At 52.0% G+C, this 19,421-nt stretch overlaps 1 protein-coding gene across 2 annotated transcripts; it reads right to left on the reverse strand.

Annotated features, from left to right (window-relative positions):
• Positions 1-77: 77 nt before the first annotated feature.
• Positions 78-18,987, reverse strand: MAP4K1 (mitogen-activated protein kinase kinase kinase kinase 1). Of its 2 annotated transcripts, none has more exons than XM_081107916.1 (31): positions 18,774-18,987; positions 18,547-18,604; positions 18,339-18,429; positions 17,354-17,418; positions 15,806-15,861; positions 15,677-15,724; positions 15,485-15,527; positions 15,329-15,401; positions 14,763-14,894; positions 14,290-14,352; positions 14,112-14,193; positions 13,540-13,656; positions 13,222-13,300; positions 12,667-12,725; positions 12,389-12,432; positions 12,263-12,307; positions 11,020-11,062; positions 10,435-10,597; positions 10,274-10,356; positions 9,824-9,908; positions 8,854-8,930; positions 8,703-8,763; positions 7,557-7,665; positions 7,416-7,474; positions 7,121-7,224; positions 6,421-6,595; positions 6,086-6,148; positions 5,874-5,963; positions 5,723-5,793; positions 5,013-5,068; positions 78-252 (listed from the first exon to the last, which is right to left on the reverse strand). In XM_081107916.1, the coding sequence occupies exons 1-31, from the start codon at positions 18,870-18,872 to the stop codon at positions 183-185; spliced, it is 2,463 nt and encodes an 820-aa protein (XP_080964042.1). In that variant the 5' UTR covers positions 18,873-18,987; the 3' UTR covers positions 78-182. The 2 variants fall into 2 exon arrangements, with proteins under 2 accessions (XP_080964042.1, XP_080964041.1); XM_081107915.1 differs by having other exon boundaries at positions 6,421-6,691.
• Positions 18,988-19,421: the final 434 nt, after the last annotated feature.

Here is a 19,421-nt window from a genome sequence, read left to right on the forward strand (position 1 = left end):
GCTGGATTGTTGACATTGGGAAGGGGGCATCCAGAAATTCTGTCCTCCCACAACCCCAGAAAAACAAAATGACAGCAGAGGCTGAAGTCATGTTTATTGGGATAAAGGAGCATGTCATGACCACTAATGAGTGTCTGTTGGGAAGGAGGGTGCAGGGAATGGTTCCTAACACCCCCAGGGACTCATTCCTGAATGTAGAGGTTGCTGGGAGCAGTAGGATCATCTGCTGGGCGTGTCTCCACCACCACAGGCCTGGGGAAGAGAGAAGTCAGTTCAGGTATTCGTTTTGTTTTTTTGCGTTGTTGTTATTTTAATTCTCACCCGAGGATATTTTTCCATTGATTTTTTTTTTAGAGAGAGTGGAAGAGAGAGGGAAAGACAGAGAGAATTACTGATTTGAGAGAAACACATCGATTGGCTGCCTTCTGCACGTGCCCGACGAGGGCCTGGGCTGGGAAGTAGCCTGCAACCGAGATATATGCCCTTGACCAGAATTGAACCTGGGACCCTTTGGTCTGCAAGCCAATGCTCTATCCATTGAGCCAAACCTGCTAGGGCACGGCATTTGTTCGTTCATTCATTCATTCACAGAGAAATTAATAGAGGCTGTGCCTGCATAATGATGGCCGGTAGCAGTGCACGAGCATGGTCCCTGAACTCGGGGAGCTTAATTTAGAGCAGGAGACCAACATGAATCAGGGAATTACATGAGTGCTAAGAAGCATGGCACACAGCAGGGATACCTAGCCCCAGGGGTCAGCCAAGGTGCCTCCGAAGAATGGATAGGGGATCCTATCCAAAGCTTAGGAGGGAACTTGGTGAAAAGACAGGGAAGAGTGTTCTGGAGAGAGAGCCTGTGCAAAGGCCTTGTGGTGGAGAGGGCCTGGGGGTAGGCTGCAGAAATCATGGTCTTGTGGGCTGTGGCCAGAACTGGGTATTTATCTTGAAGCCACAGGAGGGTTTTATTTTTTATTCTATTTTTTAAAATATATTTTTATTGATTTCAGAGAGGAAGGGAGAGGGAGAGAGAAATAGAAACATCAATGGTGAGAGAATCACTGATCTGCTGCCTCCTGCACACCCACCACTGGGGATCGAGCCCACATCCTGAGCATGTGCCTTTGACTGGAATTGAACCTGGGACCTTTCAGTCCACAGGCCGACACTCTATCCACTGAGCCCAAGTGGCTAGGGTGCCACAGGAGGGTTTTAGACAGGGGGACTGACAAATTCATGTTTGGAAATTAAAAGACCCTTCAGGCATGTCAAAAAGGTCACAGAAGATCTTTGAAGAGGCTCTCACTGGCTAAATCTGAGAGTATCTGTACCTTAAAATAAATGGTAATCTCTAGCCCTAACCGATTTGGCTCAGTGGATAGAGCATCGGCCTACGGATGCAAGGGTCCCAGGTTTGATTCCAGTCAAGGGCATGTACCTTGGTTGCAGGCACATCCCCAGGGGGGCGTGTGCAGGAGGCAGCTGATCGATGTTTCTAACTCTCTATCCCTCTCCCTTCCTCTCCGTAAAAAATCAATAAAATATATTTTTTTTAAAAAATGATAATCTCTATATATAAAAGACTAAGTGACCGAATGACTGAACGACCAGTCAACCAGTCACTATGATGCACACTGACCACCAGGGGGCAGACGCTCAACATAGGAGCTGCCCCCTGGTGGTCAGTGCATTCCCACAGCCAACCTCCCATGGCTGGCCAACCTTCCAGGTCCCTCCCTGGCCCTGATCATGCACTGGTGGGGTCCTTTGGCCTGGCCTGTGCCCTCTCGCAATCCGGGACTCCTCAGGGGATGTTGGAGAGCTGGTTTCAGCCTGATCCTGTAGGCCAGGCCGAGGGACCCCACTGGTGCACGAATTTGTGCACCAGGTCTCTAGTCCATAGAATAAAATGGAAATCCATGAGACTATGCTGAAATACATACAAACATACACATAAATAGCGGAGAAGGGACAGCTTTTCCCTACAGTAGAATTCCAACTAATAAGTATAGAAGGAATCTCCTGGCCAGTGTGGCTCAGTTGGTTGTCCTATGCACCTAAAGGTGGATTGCTGGTCAAGGCATGTGCCTGGGTTTCTGGCTCAATTCCCAGGAGTGTGCTTATTAGGAGACAACCAATCCATGTATTGCTCTCACATCGATGTTTCTCTCTCTCTCTCTCTCTCTCTCTCTCTCTCTCTCTCTCTCTCCCTCTCTCTCAAAAAAAATCAATTAAAAAATCTTTTAAAAAAATAAATGTAGACAGAATAATAGAAATAGACAAATCACCGAAACCGGTTTGGCTCAGTGGATAGAGCGTCGGCCTGCGGACTGAAATGTCCCAGGTTCGATTCCGGTCAAGGGCATGTACCTGGGTTGCGGGCACATCCCCAGTAAGAGATGTGCAGGAGGCAGCTGATGGATGTTTCTCTCTCATCGATGTTTCTAACTATCTCTCTCCCTTCCTCTCTGTAAAAAATCAATAAAATATATTTTAAAATAAATAAATAAATAAAATAAAATATACATTAAAAAAAAAAGAAATAGACAAATCACCAGTTAGTAATCATCCTAATAATATATTCAGGCAAAAATCATCTATAGTCCTGCCCGGATAGCTCAGTTGGTTAGAGTGTCATCCTGGTATGCCAAGGTTGAAGGTTCAGTCTCTGGTCAGGGCACATATAAGAAGCAATCAATGGCCCAGCTGTGGTGGCTCAGTGGTTGAGCATCGACCTATGAACCAAAAGGTCATGGTTCAATTCCTGGTCAGGGCACATGCCTGGATTGCAGGCTCAATCCCCAGTGGAGGACATGCAGGAGGCAGCCAATCAATGATTCTCTCTCATCATTAATGTTTCTTTCTCTCCCTCTCCCTTCCTCTCTGAAATCAATTAAAAAATATTTTTTTTAAAAAACGAGGCAACCAATGAATGCACAAGTGGAACAATAAATCGCTGTCTCCCTCTTCCTCTAAAATCAATAAATAAAACTTTAAAAAAATCAATAGCTGCTAAAACTAGTCGATGAAAGTCTTAATAAGAAAGAGTATATTTACACAGTCTCAACACATCACCCAAAAAGATAAAGTAGTCTCTCCTCCCCCCATCCACAGTTTTGCTTTCCAAGGTCTGTTACCCGAGGTCAACAGCAGTCCAAAAAAATTAAATGGAAAATTCCAGAAATAAACAATTCATATGTTTTAAATTGCATGTTGTTCTAAGTAGCATGATTTAATCTGGTGCTGTACCACTCTGTCCTACCCAAAGTGGGTCATCTCTCTCTGTCTAGCTTACCCAAGTTGTATTTGCTAGCCTGCCATCAGTCACTTAGCCATCTCAGTTATCAGATCGACTGTTTTGGTATCTCAGTGCTTATGTTCAGAGAACCCTTACAGTAGCCTAATGCTACATCACAATGCTTACATCATTCACCTCACTTCTTCCCATCACATAGGCATTGTATCATCTCATATCATCATGAGAAAAAGGCTGAGTACAGTACAAGATATTTTGAGAGAGACCACATTCACATTATTTTTATTATTCTATATTATGGTAATTGTTCTAGTTTATTAATTATTGTTGTTATCTCTTACTGTGCCTAATTTATAAATTAAACTTTGTTATAGGAGTGTGTGTATAGGAAAAAACATAATACATATAGGGCTCAGTACATATCCACAGTTTCAGGACTGAGGGTCTTGGAACATATCCCCACAGGTAATGGGGTGGGGGACTTCTGTACTTATTAACAGAAAGGGAAAAAAAGAGTAACTTGATAGTGGAAAATGTGGCTGACTGCACACCTTAACCAAATGACCAAAGATAACATCATCAGTCATAAGACAAACTGACATGTGCCTCCTGATATGACGCCGTGAGACAGGCACACCATCACTTCAGTGACACTGAGGGACATTCTGTAAAACAATTTTCCTGCACTCTTTCCAAAAGCATCAAGATCATGAGAAACAAAGGAAGTCTAAGAACTAACTGCTCCAGGCTAAAGACTGAAGAAACATGATTCCTGCCCTGTCCAGTGTTTCTCAGTGGTTAGAGCGTCAGCCTGAGTCCCGAAGGCTCGCAGGGCTGACTCTGGATCCTTGAAGGGCACATACCTGGCTTTCAGGTTTGATCCCAGACCCCCTTGGACATGTGCTGGAGGCAACCAATCTATGTGTCTCTCTGACATCGATGTTTGTTTCTCTCTCTCCCTCCCTCTGTCCTTTCCACTCTCTAAAAAATCTCTGGGGCCCTAGCTGGTGTTGCTCAGTGGATAGAGCGTCAGCCTGCAGACTGAAGGTTGGGGCCTCCCCCACGCACCCCCCATGTTGGACCTCCCCCAGAATTGCACCATGCGTGCAATTCTGATCAAGGGCACGGCCTGAGTTGCGGGCTCGGTCCCCAGTGGGGGGCGTGCAGGAGGCAACCAATCCATCATTCTCTCTCCTCATTGATGTTTCTATCTTTCTCTCCCTCTCTGAAATCAATAAAAATATATATATTTTAAAAATCTATGGGAAAAATATCCTCAGGTGGGATTAACAAAACAAAAAAAGAAAAAGAAAAGAAAAGAAAGAAGACTCCTAAATAATGCAACTCATCATCCTGGATTGTATTCGGGACCCCCCCCCCCATAGTATTATTTTTTGGTTATTAGGAATATCACTGGTACAACTAGTGAGACTTTAGTGGGTGTGTGGATTAGAAGGTAGTGATGTCTCCATATTTTCTTGATTTTGAAGGCTGCATTGTGGTTTGTAAGAGCAGGTCCTTGCTTGATTTAGTAAACACACACTGAAGAATTTATGGGTAAATAGGCACCACGTCTGCAAGGTACACCCTCATAGTCAGGCAAAAATTAATGGACTAGTGGGGGGGAAGAGATGGAAACAGGGACCAGGGGAGAGAATGTCTAGGCCAAAGATTCAGGTGGCTAGGAACACCTCAGGATGCCCTCTCCACATCAGAAGCTCCCCTCCCGGGTCCTCTAACCCCTTCCCCAAGTCCATACCTGGGGGAGCCAAGCAGACGGAAGGTGAGGGTGGGGTCTCTCAGCTCCTGAAGCAGCTGGGGGAGAAGATGTGTGTCAGTATCTAGAATACTCCTCCCTCTCCCTTAAAGAAAACAGGAGGGAGTTCTCTGAACTCTCAGCCTCAGATCCACAAATAATCCTTCTTGCTAATATCACTCACCAGTTGTGTGACCTCAAGCAAGTTACTTAACCTCTCTGTGCCTCAGATTACTAACCTTTGAAATCTCAGTTCCTACCTGATAAGTGATCATGAAGATTAAATAAAACACAAACATGTATGGGCAGGTTCTGACACACAGTGGTCTATGAGCTAAGCACCATTTTTGCCCCATCTTCCAAATGAGGAAAGGCACAGGAAGGTTAAGTCATTTGCCTAAGGTGACTCAGCTCGATTCCAACCCAGGCAGTCTGGTCCATACTCCTAACCACCCATATATCTCCATAGTGACCCCTATTTTATAGCTGGGACGCTGAGGCTAAGAGAGAAGCAAAGTCCTCTGCACGAGGTCACACATGGCCTGGGATGAGCTCTGGACACAGAGACCCTGGGGCAGAGCCGGGAACCAGTCTGAACTGAGCCTGGAGGACGCTTCTCAGGACTGCACACCTGACTCGGATCCCCTGGTCCATCTCTGAGTGAGGTGAGAGAGAGGAGGTAAGGCTGTGGGGCTTGGGATGGAGACGCTTACCTGGTCAGAGCCCAGAGCCCACACCTGCACTCCGTGCTTCCAGAAGGCCTGGAGCCGCCCTCCGACCATCGCTGGGAGGAAGAGTGCCTGTTACCCTTGGGTACCACTTGGGCCTCCACGCTGGACCCCGGACTTCCCAACCTCCACGTACCCACAGCCTCCACAGCTTCCGTCATGGGGATCTCCGGGGTTCGAAGGCCCCTGACTGGGGCTCCCTCTGCAGTCACCACCTTCAGGGACCCTAGAAGGGATAAAAAGAGAGCTTTAAGGGCGGGGCGTGGAAGGCTAGTTACCGAGGAACTGGACAGTAAGTTCAGTGTGAGGAGCAAACAAGACGGGGGCCAGGAGAAAGGGGGCCCTTACCGTCCATCAACACCATAACTTTGTCTTCCTCCACCTGGGTCACCTGGACTGGTCCCTTGTGCTCTGTCGGAGAGGTGGAGGTTCGCGGGCCCATTCGTGGCACCCGCCTCTCCTTAGACCCGCTCCGTTCCCACGCAAGCAGGCTGAACCCGCTCCAGAGCGGCCCGGCGCGGTCCTCCGTCTCCCCCGCGGCGTCTACCGCCGTCCTCCCGCCCCGCGCCCCGCGCCCCGCGCCCCGCGCCCCGCGCCCCGCCGGGCTCCGTCCCCTTCCCAGCCGGGCGGGCTCTGTAAGCCCCGCCGCCCCGGCCGCCCGCCCCCCGCCGCGCCCCGCTCACTGGTGCTCATCTCGCCCAGCCAGCAGGACAGCGCGCCGAAGCGCACGGTGTGGAAGAGCACGGACTTCGGCGGCCGCCCCGGGCTCACGCCGATGCACACGGCGGGCAGCTCGGAGCCCGGCCCCGTCAGCAGCGCGAACACGGGCAAGGGCGTGGGCAGCGGGAACAGCACCTGCTGCGGGGCGCGGGGGAACGGGCTCAGAGGAGGCGTGTGGCGGGGGGCGAGGGTGGGGCCTTGAAGGACATGGGGCTGTCTTGGGAGGTGCCAAATCTAGAAATGTCAGGGGGCGAGGTCTCAGGGGGTTCGGTGGTGCCTCCTTAGAAATGGATGGATGTACTCTCAGGTCGTCGTGGCTTCCGCTTGGGGGCGTGGTGCTCTGGTGACAGAAAGACGGGGTCCCCCACCCCACCCACCCCCAGGAGCGTGGCCTCAAAGGCAGCGAAGTCTCAGAGGTTCCAAGGACCTGCACGGGGTCCCCTGAGGGCAGAGGTGGGGAAGGGCACTGGGCCTGAAGTATAATGAGGCCAGGGGTGAGGGGCGGAATTTAAGGATAGGAAGCCCTCAGAAGGAGACACTCGCACCCGGGCCCACGGCAGGCAGGCCGATGGGCAGAACCTTGGGGGAGACTGGGACGAGGCCTTGAGTGGAAGTGGGGTTTCATGGAAGTCTTCGCAGAAGCCAGCCTCTACGGCTCCCTACCCGGATCAGCAGGAACTTGTTCATGGGCTGGTACCACTGAAGCAGGACCACAGAGGTCTCCAATGCCCCACACAGGAAGGGGCCCCCGGAGCTGGAGCCCTCCGCTGTGGGGGAGGGTAAGGACATGATAGAGTCCATCTTCTCCCCGCTTTTCCGCTCCCCGAAAGGCCACACATTTTTTCCAGGCTCTGGACACCCTGCCTTAACTCTGCAAACCCCTAGGGGTGTGTGTGGCCCCAACCCCACCCCTGGCCCAGTCCAGCCCCCTCCCTTCCCTCAGGGGGTTTTCTCTCACCCACACAGCACGCTTGGCAGCCTTTGGTGTCCTGGATCTTGGTGGAGACCATGTTTTTCCTGCAGAAGAAGGTATGTGGGAATGGAAGGTAGGCAGGGAGGGGGGATTATGGGGGTCTGCGGTGCCATTGGGGGCTCGTACCTTGCGAGTAGCCGGTGAGGACTAATGTGAGAGATGGGGCTTCCTGCTCTGGTCTCTTTCCTTTCCAGCAGGCCCAGGATGCTATGAGAATACAGGTGGGGGGTCTTTCCTGCAGTGGGTGTATACATAGGAAGTAGGCAGTTACAGGACACTGGACATTCCCACCTTTCCGGAGTGGGGAAGGGGCTCTCGCCCCATCACGTTCTCTGAAATTCACAAACCTTGAAGCCTTAAGCACTTTTCACCTAACATGTGGGGTTTTTTTTACATATATTTTTTATTGATTTCAGAGAGGAAGGGAGAAGAGAGAGACACACATCAATGACAAGAGAGAATCATTGATTGGCTGCCTCCTGCACACCCCACACAGGGGATTGAGCCAGCAACCGGAGTATGTACCCTGACCGAGAATTGAACCATGACCTCCTGGTTCATAGGTTGATGCTCAACCACTGAGCTATGCGAGCAGGGCTCACCTAGCATGTTTTAAACACCCACTATAAGTCAGGCACTGTGCTTGACATTGGTAACAGTGACAAGTAAAAGAAATACGTTCTTTGCCCTTTGGTGCTTGTAGTCACATAAGAACTATGGACACTTAACTAGCCAGATGAAGTTATACACATTGCAGAGTTTAAGAAGAAACCTATCTAGAAACTTTTAAGTTTATCATCACAGATATTAATTAGCTCATGAATCCTATTTGGTTTGGAGATTCCCCACAAATTAGAAACTATTTTACACAAAGTGTTTATAAAACAATGACAGCCCACAAATTAGAAATTCTTTACACAAAGTGTTTATAAAATTAAAACAAATTTTAATCTATAACTTGCTCACTCTATTTTAGTAGTGTGGGCTAAGTTCTAATTGTCCTCTGAACATCAAAGAACGGTAAAGACTAACTTATTGTAGAAATTCCCTCAAAACTGACTTGAGAGGTGGGGACTGGGAGATGGGCAAACAGACTCAGGGAGCAGACGTCTCCTGCCCCGAGTGAGAGTGACTGGGATTGAACCTCAGGCTCTGTGAAGGGGAGTCTAGGCTTTTATCAGCTGTGCCCATCTACCTCCCAACCCACTGACCCTCAACCCCTGAGCGTCTGATCCCACCCTTCCCATCACCCCCCATCCCTGATGGCCAGACCTGAGAGAGACATGAGGACATTGTTGATGGAGTACACCCAGGTCGTCCGGCTAGGAAAGAGCTGCAGAGAGTGGGGGAGACGCTCCTGTTGGACCTCAGCCATCCCCAGCTCCAGCCCCGCCCGCAGCCCACCCTGGGAGCTGTCCTTCACCATCTCCAGCGTGGCCTCCTGATCATTCCGGTTCAAGATGAAAATGCCTTCCTCTGCCCCTAGGATCAGGTGCTGATCTTGGGGGAAAGACACAAGGACATTGGGACTTGCCTTATCCTGGGGGACCTTTCAAACCCCACCTGTCTGATCCCAAACACTGGCACCTGTTTCCCAGCCCTGACCCTCAGCTCTCTAACTCTCACCCCCACATCAATACTCCCGGCCTGTCCCCAAATCTGAACGGAAACCCCGATCCGATCCTCTAACTGGTCTCATTCCCACCTTCCTCTGACCTCCCACATTCTGGTGGTTCTCCCGTCTCTGCCCCACGAATCCTGACCCTCTGCCCCCCAGTGCTGACCAAACATCAGACACGCCTCTCCAAACAGCCTTCTAAGTCCTGTTCCTCTTTCTCCCCTCCCTAGTTCTGGTCCCTGAAGGCTAATCCCGTCTCAGCTTTGATCCTCAAACTCAGGCCCTCTTAAATATAATATGGCGTTTTCTGTTCTGTGTGACACCCCCCAAACTCAATGCTTTTTCTTTAACCTCTCACTGACCTTGTCTCTACATCTCTGATCCCCAAACTCTATCCCTTTCTGCTATAATCTAATCCCCAAAACTCCTAATCCCAAAATGCTGATCTTAGTCTCTTTACCATTAGTCTCCAACTGAGGTTAATGGAGTTAATGGGGTCCAACTGTCTCCCATCTTGTATCCCAAACGTTGACCTTTCTGCTGTATCTAATACTCATGGCCCCCAATCCCTAATATTGCTAGTTTTCGCTCTCAAACTCATCTTCAAGCCAACCATCTTTGATCCCCAAATCCCACTGTAGCTCAAGGCTCTGTCTCTGCCTCAGCTTGGCCACTCCCCACCCTATTAAGACCCTCCCTGGTCCCTGACTTTTTACCTTCCATTATGGTCCCTCCCCATCCCGCCATGTTCCCTGTTACCCTCCTGAATGCCCACCCTTGGTGGAGGGGTGTGTCCAGGCGGCTGTGCTGTGGATCCGGAGGGGGCAGCCATTGAACAACTTTACAAGAAGGGCACATCCCTGGGCAGGTCATGGGGAGCAGAGCAGGAGATCCAGCAAAAAGAAGGAGTGGACAGAAAGTGCAATGGTTAAAGCTCTGGAGCAAGAGTGCCAGGGTTCAGATTCTGCCTCTCTGCCTCCCCAAAGGTTTATGACCTTGGCAGGCTACAGAACCCTCTCTACCTCAGTTTCCCCTCTGTGAAATGGGAGACAATATCTACCTCTATCTGTAAAGGTTTACACCATGTAAAGACATGAGGTCAGTATCTGGCACAGAGGAACTGCTCCACAAATGTCACATATCATTATTAGTCTTCCCACCCCCACCCCACCCAGCATCCCCAGGCCCATCTAGAGGTGTGAGTCCTCAGCATAGCTGTCCTCACCTTTCTCTTCATCTTTTCCTTCTTGGGGGGCAACAGTGGGGGCTGGTCAGACTGCTGAGGGGTTGGGTTCCAGAGTGAGGGCTCTGAGACAGGATGGGGAATAATCAGTCCCCAGAGCTCCCCCACCCCTACCCACCTCCCACCCTATCCTGCCCTGTTACCTGAATGGGCAGTTAGATGGGGACTCCTGGTGGCTGGGGGAGGTCCAACATGGGGGGTGCGTGGGGGAGGCCCACTGGCACACCGGACCAGCACCCCCGGGCTCAGCTGCCCCTCCTCCCCAGGTCCCCCGGAACCCTCATCCGATGGAGAACGGAACTTGGGCTTTGGAGACAGAGAAGTGGGGCAGGTAGTATATTAGATGATCTCAAAGAGAGAGGGCACCCTGCCATCCCAACCCTGCCTAGGCTACAGTGGAAATGTGGTCATAGCTCTGACCCTTCCCACAACTTCCTACCACCACTCCAACTTTCCCCTCCATCCCCACCCCATCAATACACTCCAGCAACTAAAGGATTAATGCTGGGTAACCAGCTACTGACCAGTGTCCATCAGGCTAAATATTTTGAGGCACACCTGTAGATTCATGAATGCCACTCCCATACCCCAATATGCTAATTGTCCCATCTCCCAGATTTCAAAGGACCTGGTGTCCCAGACTACAGCCCTAGAATGCCCGGTATCCCAGCATCTAAGGACTCTAACCTCCTGGCCCCCAGCCCCCCAGCTCTTGACTAAGACCTCACCTTGGGGGGCAGTGGAGGAGGTGTGTCCTCTGAAGGGGTAGGGCTGAAACACAAAGACAGGGTAAGCAGGTAGGAGTGTGGGAAACAAGGATGGAGTGGTTTGGGGCTGCATGTCTGAGATCAGAAGGGTCAGGGGTGACTCGGTCTGTGATGGAGCTGAGGACTAAAGGACTAATTAATAATCATGATGACAGCCCAGCCTGTGTGGCTCAGTGGTTGAGCACTGACCTATGAACCAGGAGGTCATGGTTTGATTCCAGTCAGGGCACATGCCCGGGTTGTGAGTTCAATCCCCAGTAGGGGATGTGCAGGAGACAACCGATCAATGATTCTCTCTCATTGATGTTTCTATATCTCTGTCTCCTCTCCCTTCCTCTCTGAAATCAATATATATATATATTTTTTTAAATAATAATCATGATGACAATAACAACAGCAACTTTGGAGATCAAGTGCTGACAAGGCATCAAGTCTAAATCTTCATAGCCACCTACGACACAGATCATCTGAGCTCCTGGGGGTTAGGTTCCCACATGGTTCCTAGTGCCACATGTGAGCCCATGACAGACATGATGGGAGCCCTGAGGCTGACACTGGGCCTGTGGGCTGGGGGCTGATGGCTGGGGTTGAGGTTGGGATCTGGGGCCCAGGGTCTAGTCTAACATGGGGAAAATTCCCAGGGGCCAAGGTCCAGTCAGGTTTTGTGAGATGAGGAAAGATGAAGGCCTGTGGTTGAGGGTTGGGGCTGCAGTTGAAATCTGGAGGTTGGAGCAACGTCTGGGAGGAGCTGGGGGCTGGGAGGTGGCAGAGGGTCCAGGGCTGAGCCGGATAGATGGGGAAAGAGCCCAGACTGGAGCAGGACATTCTGGAAGGAACTGGGGTTGAGGGCAGGCGGGGGCTGAAGTTGGGAGTCAGATCAAAAGTCCTATAAAAAGTTGGAAGGAAGGTGGGCTTGGGAGTCAAGGGTCTGAGGTGAAGGAAGTTGAAGGGCTGAGTTTGGGTGGGGCTAGGGAGAGACAGAAACATCAATGAAGCAGAGTGGGGGCCGGGCTGGGAGTCAGGTTGGGGTCATAGGTTGGGAGTGAAGGAAGGTGGAGGCTCCACTGAGGGCCCAGTCAGGGGTCAGGGATGAGTGGCGGAAAGAAAGTAGGGGCTGAGATAGGGGTCAAAGTAGAAACAAGGCAGGGGCTGCAGGAAGGGGCTGGGTGAGGGCCTGAGGAGCTGAGGGCCCGGCCTCTCTTACATGTCCACGTCATCGTAGTCATCATCAGACTCCGACAGGTGCCTCCTGAGGAGTGACAGGCATAAGCCTCAGGTAGTTCCCACATATATCCTAACCCCCTCCCCTCCCAGCCTTAGGGTCCCTGACCTAGGACTGCTGCTCCTGAAGTCTTCAGGGGGCTGTAAGAGAGCCTGTGGAATAGTAAAGGGTCAGCAGTAGCCTAGGTCAGTGGTCGGCAAACTGCCGCTCGCGAGCCACATGTGGCTCTTTGGCCCCTTGAGTGTGGCTCTTCCACAAAATACCGACTTCTGTGCATGGGCCACGAAGTTTCAACCGCACTGTACATGCACGCCCGCAGTTTGCCGACCACTGGCCTAGGTGAAGGGGAGGGTGTTTGGGGCCAGATGGGGGAAGGGGCATCTCACAGTGTCAGCTGCAGGTCTGGACTCCATTGCTCTGAGCTTCCTGAATTCCATGTGCCGTCCTGGAAGTTGGGGGTGGGAGGTGAGGTAACACACAGTGAGCTGGGGAGATGGATTCAGAAATAGACTAAAATTGTGGAGTTTGGGGTTGGCACCTTAGGATTGGAGCTGTTACTTAAAGGAAAGTATCTTGGTTTGCAGGGGTCTCACTTGGATATCAAGGTTTGGGATTACGGAGGTAGGGGCTAAGGTAGTGATAGAGTGTTCCGTTTCAGGTTCCACTGGGTATCAGGGTCTGCCATATTTCTGAGGTCTCTTTGGGAGTCAGGGTGGTAATGGGAAGGCTGAAGGGGTCTGCTTGCAGGTCAGAGCAGTGGGGCCTCTACAGTCACCTTGTAGGTCAGGTAGTAATGAGGTTCTCTGGGGTCTCTTGTGAGTGAGAGGGTGATGGGGTCTCTGAGGGTCTGTTTGGAAGTGATGAGTGATGTAGGAGTGAAGGGGGTCTCTTGGATCTATTATAGGGTCAAGTGTTCCCAAGTTTGAGGCCTCTCTACTCACGACAACAATCTGCATCTGGAATCCCCAGCGAGCTGGATCGGTGGGTGGATTTGATCCGCCGAGGGATGGCAGGGGGTGGCTGGGCAGAGTGGCAGCTGTGTCAGGCCACTCCCTTCCAGCAGCCCCACCACCCTGTGGGCCCAGCCTGGAGCCCCTGACCCTCCCATAACCTCTGTGCCCCCAGCCCTGTGCCAAGCCCACCATCCTCCCTCCCATTTGTCCTTGCAAGAGCAGCAGCAGGAAGTCACTCCAGGCAGGTGGCCTGGCCTGAGCAAAGGCTGGGAGGTTCCAGGGCTTCTGTCTGCCAGGACCCCTCACCTCAGGCTCCTCATCTTCAGTCTCACCAACAGGAGTCCCCTTCCCTGGGTTCCTCAGTTTGTCAAGAAGATCCAGGATCAGGCCTCTATTTAGCCCTGGCTGGGATACCAGTTGATGCTGGGGGAGGAGAGGAGGGTGTCAGCAGGCAGACAGCTGGTGTGAAGGGAGAGGTTGGAACGGGGCTGGAGAGCCTGCCTAGGGGAACAGAGGGAGAAAGCAGGAAACTCTGCGAACTGGCAGAAGACCAGAGAATGCTGAGGTGTCTGAAATACTAAAATAATTCAAGGATCCTGGTGTGGGGCTCAGAGAATTCCATTCCAGTGTACACCCAGGAATGGGTGTTGAGGCTCTTGGAAATTTGTGAGTTTTAACAACTCAAGGTATCTTGGAAAAGGGTTTGGTTACAAGTTGGAGGGTCTTAGGGGGCATCGTGGGGAATTCTGAAGGACTAGGGACTCTGAGAGGGCCATGGGGTTCTGTGGAACTAAACCATCAATGTTCTAGAGAGCCATGTGGCCCTGGGGAATTCTGGGGTGAGAGTCTGGGGAGGGTTTGGGGGAGGAGCGGTTTACACTGAGCATCTTGGTGGCGCTGGGTCGTTTCTTGGCGTTCTTGGTGAGGGAGACTTTAACAAAGTTGTGGAAGGCAGCAGACCTTGGAAGAAAGAAGCCAAGTTCTGGGGTGAGGGGACCAGAGACCCACCAGACCATCAACCCCGGCTCTGCCCTCCCTCTTATCACCTCATCCTACCATTTGCCTTTTTCCTTTAGCCGGGGAGGCTGATAGCCACTCTTGGTCATGAGGAAGAGAACTCTACAAGAATAAGGAGAGTACGTGGAGTTCAGACTCCCAGTGGGGGCCAGTGGGATCCTTAATAGCACTGAAGTCATCAGAGAGCAAGTGAGGGGCAGAATGAGCACGAGGCTTAGGTTTGACTATGCACTGGGTTGCCACTTCCAGGGGACACCACAGTTCACATTATAGAGCTATGGAGTCGCAGAGGGAGGCTCAAGATGGGGATCCCTGAGTTGGGGGTTCCTGGGGTGGAGGACTGAAGAAAAGGCTTTCTGAGTTGAGGGGATCCTTGGGGGTCTCAGACTGGGTTTGCAGGAAATGGAGGCTCTCCTATAGGGGAATCTTGATGTGGGGAAACAGGCTGGTGGGGGTGCTTAGAGTCAGGGCTGGGCCCTGGGGGGTGCGGGGGGGCAGTGACACCTGCTTACCTGAGAGGGTGCACATCAAAGAGTGGTGGCTGTAGCTCTGCTAGTTCTATGGCTGTGATGCCCAGAGACCAGATGTCACACAGCTCATTGTATCCCCCCTTCAGGGCAACGGCAGCCACTTCTGGAGCCATCCTGGGGGCAGAGACCCTCAAGAGCCAGGGGTGACATAAAGGAGGGGGAGGGGAGTGGGAGGAGTGGTGTGGGGAGCAGGGGGAGAAGAGATACAAAAAGAGAGAGGAGAATGGAAAATAGAGAGAACCAGGTGCAGAGAATCAAAGATGGAGAGAAAGAGACAGATGGGAAACAGACGGAGAGAGACAGAGTGAGAGAGATAGGAACAGAGACAGGGCCACACTAAGACAGAAAGGGAGAGATCAGGATAAAAAATCAACACAAACACTAACTAAAGGGAAAACTCAAGAGAGAGAGCTGAAGGGAAGATAGAATACTCAACAGAGCAAGGCAGAGGCTGGGAGAAGGAGCCAGAAGAGTCTCAGAGATGGGAAAGGGGGGGGGGTACTGCTGCCCCTCACTTTATCCCTAGCTGCCTGCCAGGCACCCCTCACCAGTAAGGTGTCCCAATGAAAGAGAGGCGTCGAGCCAGCGTTGCCCCGATCTGAGCTGAGATACCAAAGTCAGCTGGAGGCAGAGGGAGAGACAGTGACCTAGGGTCCTCTCGGGCCCCTAGCCAGTCCACCTCCTTAACCCCCAGCCACACTTACCCAGTCTGACCTCCCCAGAGTCATTGATGAGGATGTTGGCTCCCTGGGGACAGAGGAGAGATTAGAGGCTCTCAGAGACCACCACCCCTAGCCTCTACCCCTTGGCTCCACAGCTCAATATCACCCTAAGCCCTCCAAATACCACTCCCATCTCCTGCCCCTCCCAAGGCCACCTTTCTGCCCCTAGACCACCTTAATGTCCCGGTGTATCTTCTTCTGTGAGTGCAGATAGGCCAGTCCCTGGGGAGGGGGGTAAACAAGGAGGCTGTGAGAGCCTAGGGGCTGGAGCAGGGACCTGCCCCCACCCAGGCCTCTCCTCACCTGGAGAACTTCTCGGCAGACGTAGCTGATCTGGAGCTCTGACAGGGAGCCTGTCACTGCAAAGGCCACCCCAGCAAAATGTTGTCTGGGAATTAGGAAACCTGGCCCAAGAGCTCCCGGTCCCCGCCCAAACTGGCTGAGAGGGTACCATGTGAGGAGTGGGATACAGGCACAGGATGAGACAAGTGGGAGGAGAGACCAATGGGTGGTCAGCAACAGAGAGAGGCAGCAGGGAACCAGAAGCCAGATGGAGACAGAGATTCATTCAACAGACATTTACTGTGTGGCAGGTGCTGGGGACACAGCTGTGGATGAGAAAGACAGATCCCTATCCTCACAGAGAGAGCATTCCAGCGGGGAAGGCCAAGAGTAAACCAGATAAGGAGGTAAAATATACAGTACGCAAGATGCTAATAAATAATAAGAAAAAGCAAGAAAGAATGAACAGGAAACGTGTGGGAAGGCTACGACATTTTACTCAGGCTGGTCAACAAAGGCCACTCTGTGAAGGTGACAGGATGAAGATGTGAGCAGTCCTGCTTGGAGGGGGGACAAAAGCCAGTGCAGAGCTCGGAGGTGGGAGGTGCCTGTAGGTCTAGAAAGCAGCAAAGTGAGTGGAGCCTCAGGGAGACGAGATGAGGCCGTTCAGCATGGGGTGCAGTGGTGTCAGACTGATGGGCATGATGAGGAGCTTGGGATTTTCAGAGGGAAATGGAGGCTCTGGGAGGGCTCTGAGCAGGGGGTGATGGGACTTTGCAAAATGAGGAAAGGCAGAGAGACAGAGACAGACAGACAGACAGACAGACAGAGAAGCGGGAATAGATCCAAAGTGAGACAGAGAAAGAAAGATGGTCAGAGACCAAAAAGTGGGAAGACAGACATATTGAGAAAGAGAGACACAGGGTGGAGAGGGAGCAACAGAGAAAGGCAGACAGAGACCAGGTCTGACAGTCTTGCTGTCTGAGTCATTTCTTCTCTGTGGGCCTCAGTCCCCCCGCCCCCCCCCCCAAGGACTTCTTAATGGAGTCCTTCCTTTTCTAACACTTGAGGTGTTGGGATGGAGGGAGACAGGGAGATGGTGAAAGAGAGAAGTGGGCATCAGAAGTCGAGAGGTGATCACAGGCTACTCCACCCTACCCTCAAATTCTCCAAGAGAAAAATAGACAAATAAATAAAAATAAAATAAAATAATTCTCCAAGAGAGTGAAAGCAGGATGAGAGAATCGCTCGTTCAATGAAAATGTGGGCACCTCCTACGAGCCAGAAATGCAGAAATACTCAAACACGAATAGACCTTGGTGAGAAAATGCAGGCACAGAGGAAGCTGGGAGAGGGAAGTAGAGGAGATCATTGCATGCAGACAGATTTGGGCTGTCAGGTCCTGGTGGGGAGGGCCCAGGGCCAAGGGCCCGGAGCGGGGGGGGGGGGGGGGGCTCACTATGTAAAATATAGACCAGAATAAACAGTTACAGGACCCACAAACACAGACAGACAGGAGAGGTGGATTGGAGGGGCAGGGGCTGCCTGGGTCCCTTGCCCTGCTCTCACCTTGGTAGATGTCCTGAAGAGAACCAGCCCCACAGAATTCCATGCAGATCCAGAGCTTTTGCAGCCTACAACAGTTCAACAGCAGTAATAATAATAATAGCAGTGATAAATTATTATTTATTGGACAGCCCCTGGCTCATTGTCTTGTTCTGACATATTTGGGTTTTTTAATCCCAAGAGAGAGAGAGAGAGAGAGAGAGAGAGAGAGAGAGAGAAACATTGATCAGTTGCCCCCACCACCACATGTGCCCTGACCCCTGGCCAGGGACTAAATCGCAACCCAGGCATGTGTCCTGACCAGGAATCGCACCCATGACCAGTGCACGGGAGGATGCTCGAACCAATTGAGCCAAACCAGCCAGGGCTCTGATCTTTTAACGTAACAGCAGTCATCTCTAACTTTTCTTGCCCACAGAGTGAAATTATCCCACTTCCATTTTATAGATGGGGAAGTTGAGGCTCAAAGAGGAAATGTATGTTCAGATCAACTGGACTCAAACCCACGTCTTTGGCTCCTGACCTAGGGCACCCTCTGCTGTCCCATGCTAACGTAGGAGATAGGATAGAGATCTCAGAGGTTGAAGAAGTTAAGGGGACACAGAGGCCCAGGGTGCCAGGTCTGAGGGACAGAGCCATTATTGGGGCATCTGGGGTATTAACGTGGGGGACAGGTAATTCAGGGGTTCATATTAAAAGAGCAGAGAGTGAAACTGGGGGAACCAAAGCACAGGATGAAAGGTTAGTTTTAGGGAACTTAGTTTCAGATTTGGTTACTATGAAGAGGTCGATTTGGGGACCCCTGGTCAGAAATGGGAGTTCTGAATGAAGGTTAGATTAGGGGGTGTTCCGGTGAGAAATGTAGAACTTTGGGCTAGGGATTAAGTTAGGGGTAACTCAGTTAAAAGGAGCGTCCAGGATAAGAGGGTCGGGGGTACCCTGGTCAGGATGGGGGTCCTGGGATGGGGGCAGGTCTTAGGCTCATCACCAGAGATAACTCCCGTGGTAGGCCACAATGTTGGCGTGCCGGCAAGTTTTCAAGATGAGGATTTCCTTCTGCAGTGTGGAAACATCATCATCTGCAAAGAGGCCCAGGAGAGAAAATCCCACTGCAGGGAAGGAGTATGCGGGCGAGCCCAGTGTCCTAGGAAGTTGGGGTGGGGTGTGGGGAAGGATCTCCTGGGACCTCTCCTCACCAGGCTCCATCTTCACCATCTTCAATGCCACCAGGTCCCCCGTCACCTTGTCTCGAGCCTTGTAAAAGGGAAGTTGACAGTCAGGCCGTCTCCATTCCCCCGAATTCCTCTTCAGCATGCCTGAGCCAGCATCAAAGACTGGGGCCCTCTCTCATCCCCTCCCCTTCTTGGGCTTCACCACAAAGGCTACTGGTTGAAGGGTGATGGAGAAGGAAGGGGGTCCTCACCTTGAAGACTTCTCCATAGGTGCCACCACCCAGCCGCTGCAGCAGGTCGTAGTGGTCCCGAGGGTCCCTATTAAATATGTCAGGGTCCACGAGGTCCATTCCTGGGAGCCGGAGCTGGGCCTCCGCCCAGGGGCCAGCAGGGCCTCAGGGCTGGAGTGCTGGCACCTCCCTCCCTCCCCACACACCCTGCACCCGCCTTGCCTCCACCGGCTGTGGCCTCCCCCTTCCCCGCTCTCGTTTCCTGCCCCAGCGCAGGGCTGTGCAGCCAGCTCCACCCCCAGTCCCCTGGGCCCTGAGAGCCTGTTGGGACAGCTTGCCTTGGGACCCACGGGACCCCTCTCCACCTTCAGGGCCCTGGACAGAATGTAAATCAGATGCAAACTATCTTAAGTGTGTCCTGATGGGTACCTCGGCACCCCTTCCCCCATTCTGGGTGGTGGCTAAAAACCACAGTTGAACCTCTGTTGAGTGCTTGAGGGTTTGGCCACAACCCAGAGATGGCAGGTCTGCACAGGGAGCCGGAGCTGGGCCTGATCATTCAGTGTACATTACTGCTCACCTTGGGCACAGACATGCACTTAGTCGTGGACCCCCTGTGTGGTGTGCAGACCAACCCAACGTGCACATGCCTGGATACGCATGTGCACA

This window comes from Myotis nattereri, assembly GCF_964212035.1.
Source record: "Myotis nattereri genome assembly, chromosome: 15".
NCBI lineage: Eukaryota > Metazoa > Chordata > Mammalia > Chiroptera > Vespertilionidae > Myotis > Myotis nattereri.

Coding starts and splice junctions, on each gene's coding strand:
- MAP4K1 (XM_081107915.1), bottom strand. CDS start 18,872: ATGGACCTCGTGGACCCTGACATATTTAATAGGGACCCTCGGGACCAC. Junction 18,430..18,546: donor GATGGTGAAGATGGAGCCTG/GTGAGGAGAGGT, acceptor GCCTCTTTGCAG/ATGATGATGTTTCCACACTG. Junction 7,666..8,702: donor TGTCCTCATGTCTCTCTCAG/GTCTGGCCATCA, acceptor CACCCACTGCAG/GAAAGACCCCCCACCTGTAT.